The sequence below is a fragment of the Pollicipes pollicipes genome, unplaced genomic scaffold (assembly GCF_011947565.3).
Source record: "Pollicipes pollicipes isolate AB1234 unplaced genomic scaffold, Ppol_2.1 Scaffold_2555;HRSCAF=2994_pilon_pilon_pilon, whole genome shotgun sequence".
NCBI lineage: Eukaryota > Metazoa > Arthropoda > Thecostraca > Pollicipedomorpha > Pollicipedidae > Pollicipes > Pollicipes pollicipes.
The window spans coordinates 29838843-29855887 of NW_023596136.1; the positions used below are offsets into that span (position 1 = coordinate 29838843).

At 48.2% G+C, this 17045-nt stretch overlaps 1 protein-coding gene across 1 annotated transcript; it reads left to right on the top strand.

Moving 5' to 3' along the window:
* The first annotated feature begins 10409 nt into the window (after positions 1–10409).
* Positions 10410–17045, top strand: LOC119104468 (putative PE-PGRS family protein PE_PGRS54). The gene is made up of 3 exons (XM_037228187.1): positions 10410–10484; positions 15613–15894; positions 16432–17045. Exons 1-3 carry the CDS (start codon positions 10436–10438, stop codon positions 16725–16727), a joined length of 627 nt encoding a protein of 208 aa, XP_037084082.1. The 5' UTR covers positions 10410–10435; the 3' UTR covers positions 16728–17045.

Consider the following 17045-nt stretch of genomic DNA (forward strand, 5'->3'; position numbering starts at 1 on the left):
ATAATGAGACCTCCACTTTACTCAACAATAATGAGGTCGCTTATTTTCATCCGGGCAAGTGGCCCCTTGAGTAGAGCACCAAGGGCATATTACCGGTTTCGGTCAAGAGCTGAAGGCCACTCCGTCCCATCGCGAAGCGTTTTCTGACTCATTTTAGCGACACGGGTAGGATCTCCTGGTCGATCCGGAGGCCATTGGAAGGATATATCATATCACGCTGTTTCCCTCCCTGACACGGGAGGCCTTCTGATCCGCGCAGTCGGCCCGAATCAGCACAGGAACCCTCATTGACGCAGCAACACCCCTGATCGCCAAAGGTGGTCCAATAATTGTCACACAGGCTCCAGTTCCGTGCTTTTCTGTTTTCTTCAGAGATATCGAGGAATCCCTGAACGTAGATTGTAGATGAAATGGGGCCCTGGGCGTGTAACATGGCTAATCCATGTTCGTCTTAAAATGCTCAAGATTCAGTCAGAATTGATCACTGATAAAAACTATGTAATATGGTTTTGAACATACGCGCTCGCAAGTCATAGCAGCAACAGCCTGAACGCCCGGGGTTGCAGTCTCCGTAGGCTGCTTGGCGTCGGCTTGCGGCTGCGACATTAAGCAATCGCCAATAAGCAAACGAAAAAGACGACGCATCTTGAGGAAAATGGCTGGTGAACTAGGTAAATCGGCATGCATATTTAGATGTGGAGCAATGGTAGGCTAAACAAAACCTTAACCTGAAAAGTGGGGTTGAGCAGTTAACACTGTTGCCCACCCCCCCCCCCACCTTGAAAAGTGGAGGGCCATGGCCCCTGATCCCCCCACCCCTGTTCCTACGCCCATGGGCACGGGTCAACAGCTTAACTGTGGCCTTCCTCGGTGCTGTACTGTAGCATGACATAATGAACAACGATATGGTTTTTGTACGGCAATCCATGCTGCCTTCATAATACATTATATCATGAAAAGATAGGTAAAGTGTGCTATCTTGTATTGACTCACCATCTGACATATGACTGACCAAAAAGACATAACACGGTATGTAAATCACCTTCAGCAAAGCAGACAACCAATAAGTGGCATCACTTGCTCAGCCTGTTTTGGGAATCCACAAAATGTAGGTGAGAAAAATGCAAACACATGTTCCACTTTCACAGTCATACAACATGCTGCATCCATCAGGCTGCTTTACTAAAAAATAACCGGAAAATTTTACATGTGGTGAAATGACACTGCAAACATGATGATCTTGCACGAGGCTGTAGATGTGATAAGTGCATGTAGCTATGGCTGGATGGGCAAAATGTAAGGAAGTGATGAAGCTGCCAGTGCGCACAAGACTCATGATAAACATATTATTGGTTGCTATCCAGACACCAACAGCAATAATTTCCACCTTTCTCAAGCACCCAGCATCCCATGCAAGTTGCAGTGACTATGGCATTGATGACTCACGAACAATGCTTACCTGCATACAAGATTTGTGAACACAGTACAATGTGCATCAATAATGTACAGCTCTATAGTTTCATGATTCTTTACGGAGACAATTTTGTAAAGCCATATAATGCGAGCTTATACTGAGCATGTCATTAATTAGCTGCACGCAGCAGCCCCTACTGCCGGAGTGAATTACTGATATAACGTCATGCAACGGATTAATTGCATGCTATAATATCTCAATAGGTTCAAATGTTGGTATGATCATAATAAAGTACCAGCTTGCCTTTGTACACCCCTGTAACCCTAAGTGCCAGTGTTTCTCTAAATTTGCCAGCATTCCTTTGTCATGTTCAACACAAACACAGCAACAAGCTTTTGCTCAGCTGGGTGGACTCCCTGGACATCCAGCTCAAAACCCAGCACAAAATGACCAAGGTAGTTGCCCCCTCTGACTTGTGTGACCGTTTATAGCCCTCACGAACACGGTAAATTGAGTGGTTGTAGATTATTGGGCGGTTATAGCGGGCTATCATTAGCTGACTTTGGCTAATGACTACTTTAAGCCTTCACAATCTATGATTTTTCCCTACCTATCACATAACACAATTCCTTCGGGTCTGCTTCACCTCTTCGCCTGCTCTTTTACGTTTGTTTCATCTTCTTAGCTGGGAGTGCCGCGACTTGATTTTATGTTTTCTGGTGTTAACGTACGGCTTACTGCGTCACAGGGATTGAGGGAGGGGCACTCCTGGTTAGATGTTCTTGGGTAACGGCATAGAAAAAAACCATAAAGGCAGAGACAGGTATCAATATATCGCATTTTTATTGGAAGTCCGTAGAATTAAAGAATACAAAAAACAATGTTTTCTCTTCGAAGTACAAACCTCGCACGCACCACTCCCAATCACATCAAGATCAATACAAGCCACTAGCGCACACCACCAGTGATCACACACATTTCAATCCCCGATTCACACTCTTTACTCAAATAAGTGTTGATCTCACACTTGTACAGCTCGCGGGGCTATCGAATTGCAGGTTTTCTCACAATTTCCGCGCAGATGTTCAGTCATAACACCGCATTTCACCGCGACCTCCTTTCAAAACGAAGTCCCAACGGGGTTCGTGGCAATAAGGCTCAGAAGATCGTACTTGCAGCAGAACACAATTTGTTGTTCAAGATTTAAAGGGGGGGACAAGAGGTGGGAAGAGGGGGCACAGGTAGAGACAAAGGAGAGAAAAGGAAAGAGAAAGGGAGAGAAGAGAGAGAGAGAGAGAGAGAGAGAGAGGAGAGAGGAGAGAGAGAGAGAGAGAGAGAGAGAGAGCGCGCGCGGCGCGCGCGCGCGCGCGAGCGAGCGCGCGCGAGGCGAGAGAGAGAGAGAGAGCGAGCGCAGAGAGAGGAGAGAGAGGAGAGAGAGAGAGTAGAGAGGGAGAGAGAGAGAGAGAGAGAGAGAGAGAGAGTAGAGAGGAGAGGAGAGAGCGGAGAGCGAGAGGAGCGAGAGAGAGAGAGCGCGAGAGAGAGAGAGCGAGAGAGCGAGAGAGAGAGAGGAGAGAGAGAGAGAGAGAGAGGTCCCTCTCTCTCTCTCTCTCTCTATCTCTCTCTCGCTCATCTCTCGCTCGCTCTATCTCTCTCTCTGCTCTCTCCTCTATCTCTCTCTCTCTCTCTCTCTAAAATTACTGTAATGTTCCCTAATTTCATAATGCCTTGCCAATCCATAAACCCGTGCAACGTTCTCTGGTCCGGTACACAAAGTGCCAACCGAGCTGTCTGTAAGAGATACATTAGGATAAGAAAAAAAAACCAGCAGGGGAAAAGACGGAGTTGCCGTCGCGTCTTCTTTTTTAACTCTCGGGAGAGTGCCCGTTTTTGGATGCCCTACTTTTCTGCAGACAGCGGCGTTCTTTTTATATAATGGATCTGTGGCCTAGAAATAAGGAAAAACGCCCGTTTACTAGTGCCGCACAACTCGAAAGTGCTTACGCTTACGTTCGCGACACGCGTTCAGCAGCGAAATGTTGCTAACAGTCAATCATCCTCCGCGCATTGTACCATACCTGCCGCACCACCGCTTCTGCGAATGTGCCAACGGCCATGCTGCTTTGACCATAAACAGAAAACAGCTTGTAGTGTGACCGCGATACCATGACGTTTCTGTGGCGTCATTAATGCCGAGGCAACTTTGAAATAGACTCCAAATAAACCTTTTCGCACTTTCACGGGCTGCAACTCAGCAACCAAATCGTTTTGGGTGTTAAAAAGGACATGACCGTGAACTGCATCAAAACGGGTCCTTAAGATGGCCATTTCGGTCCAAAACGCCACACAAATGTAAAGCATTCCCTTTAACGCTCATCTGAACATCAAATGGAAATGGACATTTGCCTTCATGTCTTGTCACTCTCGGCGCGACCAGCCTTGTCCACGGGCCAAACTCAGCACCGCCAATTGCGCCTCTCTTTTTAAAACGGCAACTGAATTTGTGAACGCTTAGATAGGTATTCCTTCGACGGCGACAATTAAAATATGCAGTGTAGTTCCGATGAAATATGCGATAGAGCGGTAAAAATTAAGGCTATTCATTCCGCCTGCCAGTGTTGACAAAGCACTAAGTGCAGGTGGAAGTGAGGCTTATTCGGTATCGGTGGCATCGCGTCGCTTGAGTGACACCGCCCGGCTCTGGCGCGGCTCTGGCGCGACAGCCGGGCATCAGTCGCGCCCGGTCACCATGGGCCGCGTGGAGTCGCATCCTGTTGTGTCACGCTGCGTTGCGTAAAAAAAACACACAGCCTGGTATGCACTCTTAAATCATCTCAATATCCAGGTGTGCAAGACGTCTGCAATGGATAAACCGGGGTAAAAATTGAGCTGCTTGTCTGGCTTTCAAACATGCACTCTGATTCCTTGGGCCTCTCTTCTCCAAATTATGCCCAGCGTGGCCAAGCGGGAGAAGGGAGAAGAAAGCATCACCTGCATACATCGGCGATAACTGTCGAAACATATAGCGCATTCAGCGAAAGTATGCCAGAACAGATGCTCAGTTTAAAGTCTGGGGTAAAGTAGGTAAAGTTTAAAGTACGCGCGTCCAACGCTCGCTAAAAACGTGTGAATGGGATTTAAGAGCCCATCACACATTTTAGTGGGATATTTCACGCATAGGCACTATCACACACCCATAATACTGGCGCAAATGTTTTGTAGAGTTTCGCCCTTGGAATGTAGTTTTAACTTCCTGCTCATCTATTTTCTAACCGTTAGTGAGGAGCTCGTTCCGAATGATACTAAATCCGCCAGTCTAATCTAATCTGAGTCTAATCTACTCTAAGTCTAATCCGCCAGTCCTGCGTGGTGCACGTTTTGTGGCCCGTAGAAGTCAAGTTCTTTGGAAAAGTATGCAGCATTTTAAACAAATGAGGTGTGATACAGAAGTGCAGAAAGGTAATAATTGAAAAGGAGCTATGTTTCTCGCATGTGCACTGATATTTTTGCACTGATATTTTGTGGAGTTTTGCCCTTGAAGCATAGTTTTAACTTCCTGCTCATCTATTTCCTAACCGTTGGTGAGAAGCTCATTCCGAATGATGCTAAATCTGCCAGTCCTGCATGGTGCACGTTTTGTGGCCCGCAGAAGTCAAGTTCTTTGGAAAAATATGCAGCATTTTAAACAACTAGGGTGTGATACAGAACTACAGAAAGGTAATAATTGAAAAGGAACCATGCTTCTCGCATGTGCACTGATATTTTGGCACAGATATTTTGTGGAGTTTTGCCCTTGAAACATGGTTTTAACTTCCTGCTCATCTATTTCCTAACTGTTAGTGGGGAGCGCATTCCGAATAATACTAAATCTGCTGGCCTTGTGCGGCGCACGTTTTGTGGCCCGCAGAAGTCAAGTTCTTTTTAAAAATATGCAGCATCTTAAACAACTGAGGTGTGACACAGATCTGCAGAAAGGCAACATTTGAAAAGGAACTATATTCCCCTCGTGTGCACGAGTGTTACACGGACGCTAACCGTCGCGATGGGAACGTGAAGCCACGAATTCACATTCTTACACACTAAGACAATGGAGTACGGATGCCTGCTTTGTTGATATAGCCATCCACCCTTGCTGTTATTATCATCACTGCGGGTGGTTTCCGAATCATTTGTCTCTTGAGCGGGGCATGATGGTCGGTTACCGCTACAGAAATGTGCTAAAAGTACCGATGATTCTCGGCAGTGATGGTGGGTGGTCGGTGGTTATTACGCATATAGCCAACCGGGCATGAAAGGTCAGCACACGAAGGCACTGCAGCGCGTTGAACGGAACGACATTTGAAGGTGGCCCTAACTGCCCTTCTGTTCGAATAATGCAACGCCATAGCTGTTTTTAGCAAGTAGGTAGGCTTGGAGTGATGAGAACAAATACGATATCACTTAATCAGTGGGCAAAAACAAGCAAAACAAAATTACACATCTGCCTAGCTGGATAATTGCATCGAAACTCCGCCTTGGATAGACAAGTAGGATGCAGCAGGTTTGGATCGAGATCAGGGCGCATCTCAACTTACGTCTTCGAGTTTCATCGATGACAACATCAGCAGTGAAAGACCAATGACTTGACATAGCGATGCTGAATTGTGAATGGCCCGCTAGCAGACTCTCACCACACAAAGTATTCCGTAACCTTTGAGCAGTGTTCGTTCGGATTTCGCCTTAAACGGAGTATGCCACCTTTTATTACTTACACCACGCTCGTCTGCTTTGGCCGGCAATACCAGCTGCTGCATCATTCTAAAGAGCTCAGAACATCCATTTGAAGTTCTCGCTTAGATGTGAGAAATGTCATTGAACTCCCTCCTCGCCGCTATGAAAATATCATGTTTCATTGCTTTGCTTTCTCAACATGGGTCCTGGGCAATGTTTGAACACACTTAATGACCCGGGTGTTTGTGAAACAAATGCCATGTGAACCGTAAACACCCTACGTAAGGAAAAGATACACAAATGTGAGCCAATTATCAATCGAATATAGCAAAATAAAATGCGATGGCATGGGTCTCTCCCCGATGACACTTAACACAGTGACTCTGATAGTGTCTCGCTTAGTGAACTAGCGACGGCCTGGCAGGCGCATGCGAGCTCCCTCTCTTAGCAAAAAGTGCTTTTCGGAGAAATTTAGTATTTGAATGCGAGCTAATACACGTATATCAGAAATGTAAGGATCGTGAAAGATAACCTTTACCCTTGTCGTTGGATGACTGCGGCAAGATCTCTTCGCTTGCAAAAGTGTGTACGCACTTTTTATTATAAAACCCTTGCAACGGCTAAAATGCACTCAACGGGCCGATTTTAAGATTCTGTGGTCGTCCAATACCCTCTATAGTGCCATATTTCAAAGAGCTGGTAGCTTCTTTTAACACGCGCTCGGGTGGGGGGTCAAATTGAGCCCCCCCCCCCCGAAGGTTTTTCCAGAATGGTTTCCGAACGGCGCGGCGTAGCCGCCCCAAACTGTACATAGCTATACAAAATTGAATAGCATATCGTTTTGCATACAAAATTCGGATGTTCCTTGTAAAGTCGCTGACCTAGTCACCTTGATATTCAAAATGTCAAACAAGGTCAGTGGCCTTAAATGATAATGGCATGTCAAAGTCAGGCCATGGTTTCAGCGAAAGCAATTTCTAGGGAATCCTTCAATCTGGTCCAACAACGGAGTGTTAGACGAAGACACACATCCCTGAGATGCTTTCTTATGTAACAGAACAGTTGAATGAAAAAATTACATTGGCCTAAGGTAAGGTACGAAGGTCACACCAAGGTCAAAACCAATCTGTTTTGTTACCCTAGGACTTGTTGTATGGGATAGTTTCTGGTGCTCATTTCGAGTTTATTGATAGCAGGAGCCGCATTATACATCTTCCATGGACGTCTTAGAGGTCAGAATAGGTCATTGACCTAAAATGACCCAGGTCAATGTTTTGTTTTAGGAACATACTGCCGGGCGTAATCTTTGTCGCTTAGTCAAATGCAAAACTCAAAGCAATCTTATATGATTTTGGTCACCTTGACCTTAAAAAGGTCAAACAAGGTCACTAACCTTGAATACAAATGTGACCTTTTTCTTAGAAACGGTTATCCAGGTTTTGGGGCACTTTGGAGACCAACCTGAAACTTGACCTTGTTTAACCTTGTTTAGCCAGAAGATCACGACCTAGTAGCCTGAAACTCTGACCTAAGTGAATTCACGTACAGGTCAACACACCCTGAAACTTTGGTGTCTCTAGCTCTCTTAGTTACCGAGATCTCAGTTGAGGTCAAATTGACCACCGCCCACCCGAGCGAAAGGCATCTAGATGCCCCCCGGGCGCGTGTTAAAATGAACACCTACAATTGGAAGCTTGATGTATTGGGCCCGATCTGTATGACAGGGATCGCAAAAGTGTACTATTCGTCCTCGATCAAATTTCTGCAGGCAAAATTGTCGCCAACAGCCTAACTTAATACGATGTGGCGTAAAATGATACGGAAGTTTATACCCAATAGTGTCATCAGGAATCAGCTCATCACCAAACGCCTCCTTCATCACCGCAATTTTCGATATCATGCACACAATCAAAACGCTCCTTTATGCAATGTTTTCAACATGTCCGGATAACTGCTGCTGCTAGGAAACAGGCACACCGACCCTAGACTATGAGATAGCCCAATCACAACAACAGTCTTCTTCCACCCTTGGGACTTGTCGGGCCTCACGTTCAAAGTCGATGTATGGTTGCGTTTGCTTTCCTCGACTCCGAAAACAGAACAACGGAGGAACTCGATAGTCAGGTCAGCTGAATACATGGCAGAATTCGAATCGGTGGCAGGTAGCTCGGGGGGTGACATCCAATAGGCAGGCCTCCTGGAGGTCATGTCCCCTTACGAAAATCACGCTCTTTGAGCCCACCTCAACCGTCATCAAACTCCCCACCATGCTTTAGCAATGCTCCAAGCCAGGCGCAACATGTATTGCCTAGTGAGCGCCGTTCGCCGTGCCCCAACAAGAAGACTGTGTTGAAATTTGTTAATATATTCACATCAGGCTGTTAGCTCTTTCCGAACAGCATACTCCACTGCTAGGAGGGAGAAGAGGGACGATGCAAAGCCCCCCCCCCCCCCAAGGTTCTCTGAGCATATCAGTCCGGCAAACTGTGCAGACGTGCCCAGATCTTTGGTAGCCTCTGGGGCATCCATTGCACGTGTGTTAACACCTAGACGTATGCCAAGCGTTTCTGGTTTTGGAAAAGTGACGGTTTTTACGAGCACTGCAAGACGATCCACGGCAAGCGGTGATTCTGCAGACCGCACGTGGAGGGCTGACGCTGTTACATTAACGAAGTCCTACATTATAATCATAGGCTCAAAACAAATTAAGCTACATGCCATTACACTCAAACTCAAACGAAGAACATACCTCCTTATGTTCCGTGTGTCCACCTAGCATAGTTTCGTACATACGAGCATGCAAAGCTGAAATAGTCTGATTTTCAGAAAAAATTAGCCTTATACTTGGTCTAGTGAGGTTAATTGACAACATGATACTTCTCAGCAATTCCTAGGTCTTGTTAGACTATTTTAGCTCACTGTTTTTCTGTAAGACTCTACATTTTTAGCTCGCGAACGGCAGGGACCCCCCTCTCGCATCAGTCCGCGTTATGAAAACCGACAAATCGGGGTAAGGGTTAAAGTTGTTGGCTTCCTTCCTTTTTAATTATTTTGCGTGTACTGGTGTAGCACTCTGCGTTCCAGATCATGAAAAAATCGGCTGGTAGAGCAGACCGCTACATTTCGTTACCAACATCCATGTATTTGTAGAAATTCAATCGGCAAGCCAAAACTGCCGTTTGCACGCAAAGCAGCAAGCAAATCTAGCAAATCTAACCTCCTCGTGTAATCATACCTAATCTGTTTTCCTTCGTGGTATTCACCTATCACATGCTTGCATTTTTATAAAGATGGCTGGCGATAGTGCTAGTAAAATCGAGACGACAAAGTAGCGATGAAATGTAACATCTGCTCCGAACGCTGTCAACAGAATTTGACAACATGTGCGTTAGTTAGCAGCGTGTGCGTTAAGATTTTGCCTTTATCATGTCTATTATAATGCAAGTTCTGATCAAGCCGAGATGAAATCATAGTCGTGCGTAATTGCGTAGGCTACGATGAATATGCCTCACTTTAATGAGGCTAATGAATGAATGGGATGTAATGAAATCAATAATAATGTATACACATGACTTTCACTAGACTGACTAGAATGCAACGAATAACCTCACTTGCATGTCTTGTATGCCGCAAGATCGCCTACTGCAGAAATGAGGCGAGAGGCTACAAATAAATAAAATGTCACGTATTCTGCCCAAACTTTGACTGCGTAATTGAGTATCACAAATCGTGCAAACACATTGGATATACTGTTAATGCTACAATAGCACTTCCCCAGTGTCACTTTTAGACGCCACCGGTCTCTAGGTTTCACCAGAGTATAAGCGCTACAAAAATATGTCACAAAAGTAAGGCGCTCCCTACCATTTACGCATACAAAAACGTTGCTATCCGTGCCTCTCCTTTCGGTAACAACCCAATCGGTGCAGTTGCTCTATCGCACATTGTTTGATTGCATCAGCCTCGATTTTTTTCAGCCCGCATTCCCCGTGGCTTTAAAGGTCCTCACCTCCCGCTCAGTACGCGGCCGCTGAGTTTCCCAACTTATCTTGGTACTATCTAGCGCTATCTAGCGCTTATCTAGCGCTATCAACTGTACGCGCCGCTGCCCGGCCCTGACTTTTGACTCGGCCGCCCTTTGCGCGGGGAACACAGCGGCCGCTGGCGCTGCGTTACTGGGGGCGTGACGGGCGGCGGGCGGCGGTCGCGTCACGGGTCGACGGCCGGCCGGCGTGGGCGGCGCCGGCGGCGGTTATAAGGGCGGCGCCGCGCTGGGCCGGGCGAGTCGCCCCGTCTTCACAGGCCCGCTTCGCCATGTTGTCGGCCCTTCTCCTCTGGATCGGCGTCGCCGCCGTCGTCGCGGGTGAGAGTGCGGACCCGTCGACTCGGGGAGTCGGACCGGTCGCGTCGACGGCCGAGGGTCGACGCGTCGGCGTGGGCAACGGCGTGACCGCCGACGGCCGGATGGGCACACGGTTCTGAGACGCCCAGCGAGACTGTGGCAAGCGTCTCTGGTGCTGTCTGACGCAAGTAGCCATTTCATCCTGTGTGGGCCTGTTGCTGAGATCGTTAGCGAAAGAAGGGAATCCTGATTGACGAAAACTGTTAAATGGAGCTCAATGGGGCGCAGGAATAACAGCTTGCAAGTGTTATTGCAACATGTCCCATGGTGGCTCAATGAATCCACCTGATATTAAAGCAAGCTGATTAAAGTTGGAGTGTAACTTTAGCAGGCCATCACACAAACACACTGTCATGAGTGCACGAAAGTTTAGTGGCTATGCGTACGGCGTTTGTTAATCATGTGTTCTCACGTGATTGCGCTTTTGTCTGTCAACTTTTTCCACAAGCTTTGTCGCTGTTGATCCATAAATGATTATGATATACTACCATAGACCAGTCAACTTAGATGACCTTTACTTCTAACTTTTGGAATCATGCCAAGTCGCTTTGTAATGTGTTGATTTTCGCTATGCTTAGCAGTAATCACGTCTTTTTTTGCTGGCGGATGACATAATTTCCTGAAAGATTGTCATAGATAGCTTCGGAAATTGCCCTTTTCATTAATATGCTTATGATACTTGCTTAACCGGCAGAATTAGCCTGCCTTCTCTTTGTCGTTAGACCTGATGTTGTCGCTTTCTCGTCTGCATATGTCATTTTTCCATAAAAGGTCATCACAGTTCATGGACCTAGGCTAGTCCTGATTGAATGAAACGACACGGCGACTTGTGGGCCGCCGGTTGACAGCTTAGAAAAAAAATCAGATGGATAACGTGACACGACCCTGCTCGTTGACCTACAATTGCCATATGTCCGCATTGAGAGGTTTTCCAATTGCATAATTTATTTACCCACATTTTATGCGGGTATTTCGTTCTATCCGCCCGGATATAAACCACCTCCTCATTATATGCATAGGGAAAGTCAAAACTTCTCCACGCAATCGTATGACAGTAGATGGAAATCAGCGTGTCTATCGGAGGAACTGAGAACTGGAGAATCTGCTTTTTGTTTAAACGATAGCGGAACATCACTTTTCGTATAATGACACATTAAGAATTCACATTTACTATCTCGTTTATTACTCTAACTTCATCTTTTATCCGGAACTCGCATGGCATTATTCTGGGAAGCGATGCAAGTGATCTTAAATATAGACATTGGTCGATCTGTCGACAGATTTGCACTTTTATAATAGCCAGTCATTGAATACGCAAGGTATCCATTGTAAAATGTCGAGTGCATACATTTTCGGAAATTTATATTGCAAAATTTGTCACTGCAAGGGTCGCAGCATGTAAAAAAGATGGCCGTCGCCGACAGACCGTGATGGTGATGACCTCGGCGATTGGTCAAAACCCCAGCCAGCATGTTCCGCACATGGTTGGATTTCATCCCCTTAGCTGCTGGTCGGTCGACGAGTTGGCCGACAATATCGACGGACGGACAGGGACGTGCCGGGTGCGGTGAACACCAGGCTGACCAATACAAACTGATGCGGTGCACTTCCGCCCAGTCCGCGACGCGTGAGGACATCCGCCGGTGGATGTGCTGGGGAAAGCTTGCCATTGCCTGGTGTGTTTGGTCCAAGTGGACCTGTGAACACCGCAGGACTTCGCAACGGTCCTGCGAGGAACTGGTCACCGGGATAAAATGGTGATGTAGGATACCGGGCCACGAGGCTTTTCCTCCATTATAGTGTAGATGCCTGGATCACGCTCAGATGCACTTATTGTTTCTGTTAATCGCAAACAATGCACGAGCTTCCAGTTTTGCGAACATGCGGGATACACTGTTGAGCCTTACTTCACTGGCCCCTGACGATACCTTTGCATAACGAAGTTTTCATTTATTCCAAATTACAAGGGTAATTATCGATGAAGATGTGTTGTTGTACGAATTATGTGTCAGGCTCTTGCCTCTACCGATGACGGTTTTAATACTGTCAAAGCTTTAAAGATCACTCTGTGGCGGGCCATCACGCTTTAGGTCCCAAGGGTTCACTGCGATTATCCACTCTAACTCCTACTTCGTATGAGCCAGGGCACGCGCAAAGAAATAAGAAGCCACAGGCCTGTATTGCAGTTTGAAGGTAGTGTTTTTTACTTTTGTGTTATTCACTCCATCAGATGCTATAGAATTGGTCTACATTGTGGAGCGTTGATTACTTTTAAATAAGGGAATTTCCCTCCGTCGACACGAGGCAGCGTTCTTCGACGATCCATTTCTTGCCTCGTCCAACGAATTTGAAATATCTAGTGGTGAAAAGCAACGATAATCATCCTCTTACGTTAACAAAACCACCGTTATTTTACCGTCCAGTAACAGTTATTCCAAGAGCTTCTGCGGGCGGCGGACTTAACCAGAGCGGGATTCACGTTGACAAGCCAAATGCGTCTGACTTCACTCGCTTAAGCCGTGCTGCCATTTTACTTGGCAATGCTCACATTCGCCATTGCTTCACACGTCCCATGCCAGGGAAAACGTAGCGCTGTTTATGTTAAACCGGATCTCAAAGCTACGTTTCAACGAGGCATCCAGATGGTGCCATGATTTTCAGGGCAAGGGCTCGGTTTCATTCAGTCACGTTGCGGGCGGAAGATTTCCCAAACATCTCAATCAGCTTGCATTTACTTTGCAGGGGGATTTGCACTTTTTCGCTTCCATGTGCACTGGCATTATAAATAAGTGTTCGCAGCTGCAATTTTATTCGCCATATAAGAACGATGAAGACCCAAGGCAAATGGACATTGCCAGAGGCTCTCCACCAGTTTAGAAGTCCGAAATATGCTAAAATGTTCCTTTCGAAACTGCAGTCCGAGTCCGCTCCTAGCCTAAAACACTGCCACAATTTCTCGTGCCATAATGTGGTATTGACCTACCATAGTCCTTACAGTCCCTACGTCAAAGTGAAAACCTCGCAGCAATAGTGCAGCATAAAGAGTCGATTGCTAGCTTTCAGATATGATGCTTGATAAGAGGAGATGTTGAAAAGTTTTTCACGTTTGACCTAAATCTAACCTTTATGTTGACCGGCATAATTTTAGCGGTGACACATGTTGCGCGGTCAGCCTTAAGATGGTGGCCTGAATGGTACACAGCTCAAGTATGTGTCTATTCCGAGAATACGGCGTAATAAATCATATGATCTATCACGATCCATATGATTTATCATGAATCACATATTTGGACACAAAGACCAGAATATCAGGCTCAGACTTCAGCTGTGACTAGCCTACGTTCACGCGCAGCGGACGAGGGCCAGGCAGGAGCACAGCGAGAGATACTTCATGCATGGTTGTAACTGTAGTAGCAGCTTTGGATGCTGGCAGCTGCATGCAACTCTTATTTTATGCCACATAAAAAACCAAACTTAGAGGTAGTGAAATAACTAAATGGCCTAGGCTTTGCCTTACGTAAACAGAAATATGCAGTGGAATCTCCGTTCAAACACAGGAAACAGTGTACTTTGACCTTAGGCCTTCACAATCATATGGTTGTTAATGCGACTCTTTGTGGTGCTATATTACGTCCTAGTTTAAACATCACACATTAAATTCCATACAGAAAATTCCTAGCTCATGCATACAATGCAAATCGTTGTTTTCTATCGCATGTCATTTGGAGCCACAGCTGCACACCAAATTTGACGAAATTGAAGGTAACACTATTTGGTCGATGCTAGATGGAACAAGTCAACCAAAGACGTTCCTGCCCCATATTAGCACCCAACTGTGGCTCCTCCCTGCTCCCCCCCCCCCCCCCCCGGTTCCAACCCCACCATCACCACCGACCTAAGTGAAAATGGAAAATTTACCCCATGGATTTTGTCTTGCAAGATTGCATCCGAACCCTTTGAATGGATGGATTTCGGGGACCAGAGCTCACGCCAAGCGGTGCTTGTTGTGTAACCCTGACCCTACCATCTGATTGAGCAGTTCCACGTCAACAGCAGAATTCGTCGGTGAAACCTTAGCGTGTCGCAATGCTCGGCACGGTCCGTCCTGCCCTCTGACGTCATCTGACCTTTACAGCGGCCGCTGCCACTAGCCGCAGGCCATACCTGTCAAGGCCAAATAGCGAGCGCTCGAAGCGACTCAAACTCACCCCGCCGCGGATGGGTGGATCGTAAGGCGGCCGTTCTAACCAAATGAGCCATCTGACGGACAACAGCAGCCGCATGCAACATGTGGATATGAACGCAAAAAAACAACGAAACATCGCTGTCTCGCCGTCCATGAGAGGTTTTGCCTAAAAGAATATGTTTCTATTTTATGAACACTACAAGATAGAAGCAAATGGCCCTTGCCCATCCCATAACATACGGGGAGCCCGATGTGCGCCACAGGACCGCCGACGGTTGACAAGTCCGAACAAAGACACAGGGGCGCCCTCGACAGGAAGGGTGAACGCTAAATTTCCGGGAAAGTGGGAGTACCATGGTATGCATCAGGGCATCCTACGAGGGAAGAAGCAGGCTGAAATGTGTCTAACTATATACGCAGCGCACCAAAACGTATCAGAATACCCCAAAAGTGGACAAAAAAACAATCATGATGTTCGTGCCTGCCCCTCTACCCCTCCGCAAATGCGTCGGTGGGCTCTGGTTATCTTGACCATGTCTCTGCTTTCTCGAGGCCTGCATGTATTACCAGCGCCACTGATGGTGCCCGTCGCAGCACCGGTGACGCTGACCAGCGTCCGCCATTACACCGCAGTGTTAATGGCTGTCCGCCGCCTGCGTTACAGCCCAGGTAGTGCCGCTGACTCGTCTCCGCCTGCGTTACAGCCCAGGTAGTGCCGCTGACTCGTCTCCGCCGGCGTTACAGCCCAGGTAGTGCCGCTGACTCGTCTCCGCCTGCGTTACAGCCCAGGTAGTGCCGCTGACTGGTATCCGCCGGCGTTACAGCCCAGGTAGTGCCGCTGACTCGTATCCGCCGGCGTTACAGCCCAGGCAGTGCCGTTGACCGTATTCGCCCCCCTTGCAGTCCCTGTGCCCACCGGGAACAGTGGTCCGCTTGGATCGCTGCTGGGCGCGACGCCGAACTGCAATATCTCGAGCGAATCGAGCCTGGGGCAGAGCGGCCGCACCGCCGGTAACGCCGCCGTGTCAGGCACCACCTCGACCAGCGGCTCGGCCAGCGGCCTCTGCGGCTTCCAGAGCCCCATCGCCAAACTGAAGGACAACGGCGCCGTCAACTCGGGCGTCACCGGCACTGTTGTCTCTGCCGGCTTCGGCAGTGCCGGCCAGCAGGCCAACTCCAAAGGAGGTGACGTTACGCTGTCGCGCTGCCGCGGCGGTGGTGTTGCAGACAGGGCTGGGCGTGGGTGTGGGCCTGTATATAGGGGTGGCGAACACTATGACTCTTTTTAGAAGGTCGCATATCGTCCCGTCCTGATGAGCGGTATGGAGTGGCCTTGCAAGGGTTTTGCATGCAACTCTGGGACGTTCGTTTATCTCTGCCGTTGGGTGTACACCTTCGTGGGCAGGGCTCATTGGGGATAAGCGTGATTCACAGCGAGCAGAACTTCTGTCGACTGGCCTGTTCGATCAAAGTGAACGTCAGCCGTCTCTTAATCCGCCAGAGTATGTTAAGAATCAAGCACCTCAACCCATTGTACTTATTAATTAACCCTCAGTTAAACACATGTCCCTGCACCTGGCCACTACATTGGCGCAAGTGAAGTTGAACACCAATTCGCCACCGCAAGCCCGCATGAGCCGCATTTGCATTGTTGCGTCACGTTTCACTGACGCACCATGGATAACTGTGGCCCGGCTAGAGTGCGTTGGTCTTGATTTGCAGCTGTTGGCACCACCCCGGACGGCACCACCGTGACCACAACGAGCGGAGGCAGCGGCGGGTCGAGTGGCGGCGGCGGCGTCTCGCAGGGTGGCGGTGCCAACGCTGGCGCCACCAAGAAGAAGGTCGTCGTCGTCGTGCTCGCAGACGGCCAAAAGGTGGTGAAGTTGGAAGACCAGGCAGAGGGCTCAGGCACCTCCTCCAGCGGCCACAAGGCCTCCAGCACCCACAACGGTGTGTTCAACATCCAGCAAGGGGGCGAGACGAAGATCAAGCTGCCGCCGCCGCTCACTGGCTGAGGGGCGACCCCTAAGCGGGCTGCCGACCGGGCTCGAAACGAGATCCTCTGCTGGACCCAGTCGCTCTGAAGCCCCCCCCCCCCCCCCTTAACTCCTCGCCCACCCTACCCGCCTGCACTGGTGAGGCCGTCGTGGCACTCAAGCGCTGTGCGACTCCATACACCCGCCCCGGAGAGCGGGCCCAGAAAACCGAATTGTGCACATCGGTTACGACCTGATTCGGCAGTTTTCACAGAGCTGATTTGTAACTGCTGATAGCTGCCTGTGGGTGCATTTGGTGAACCTCGTGGAACAGAATTAATAAACCGTGGGATCTGA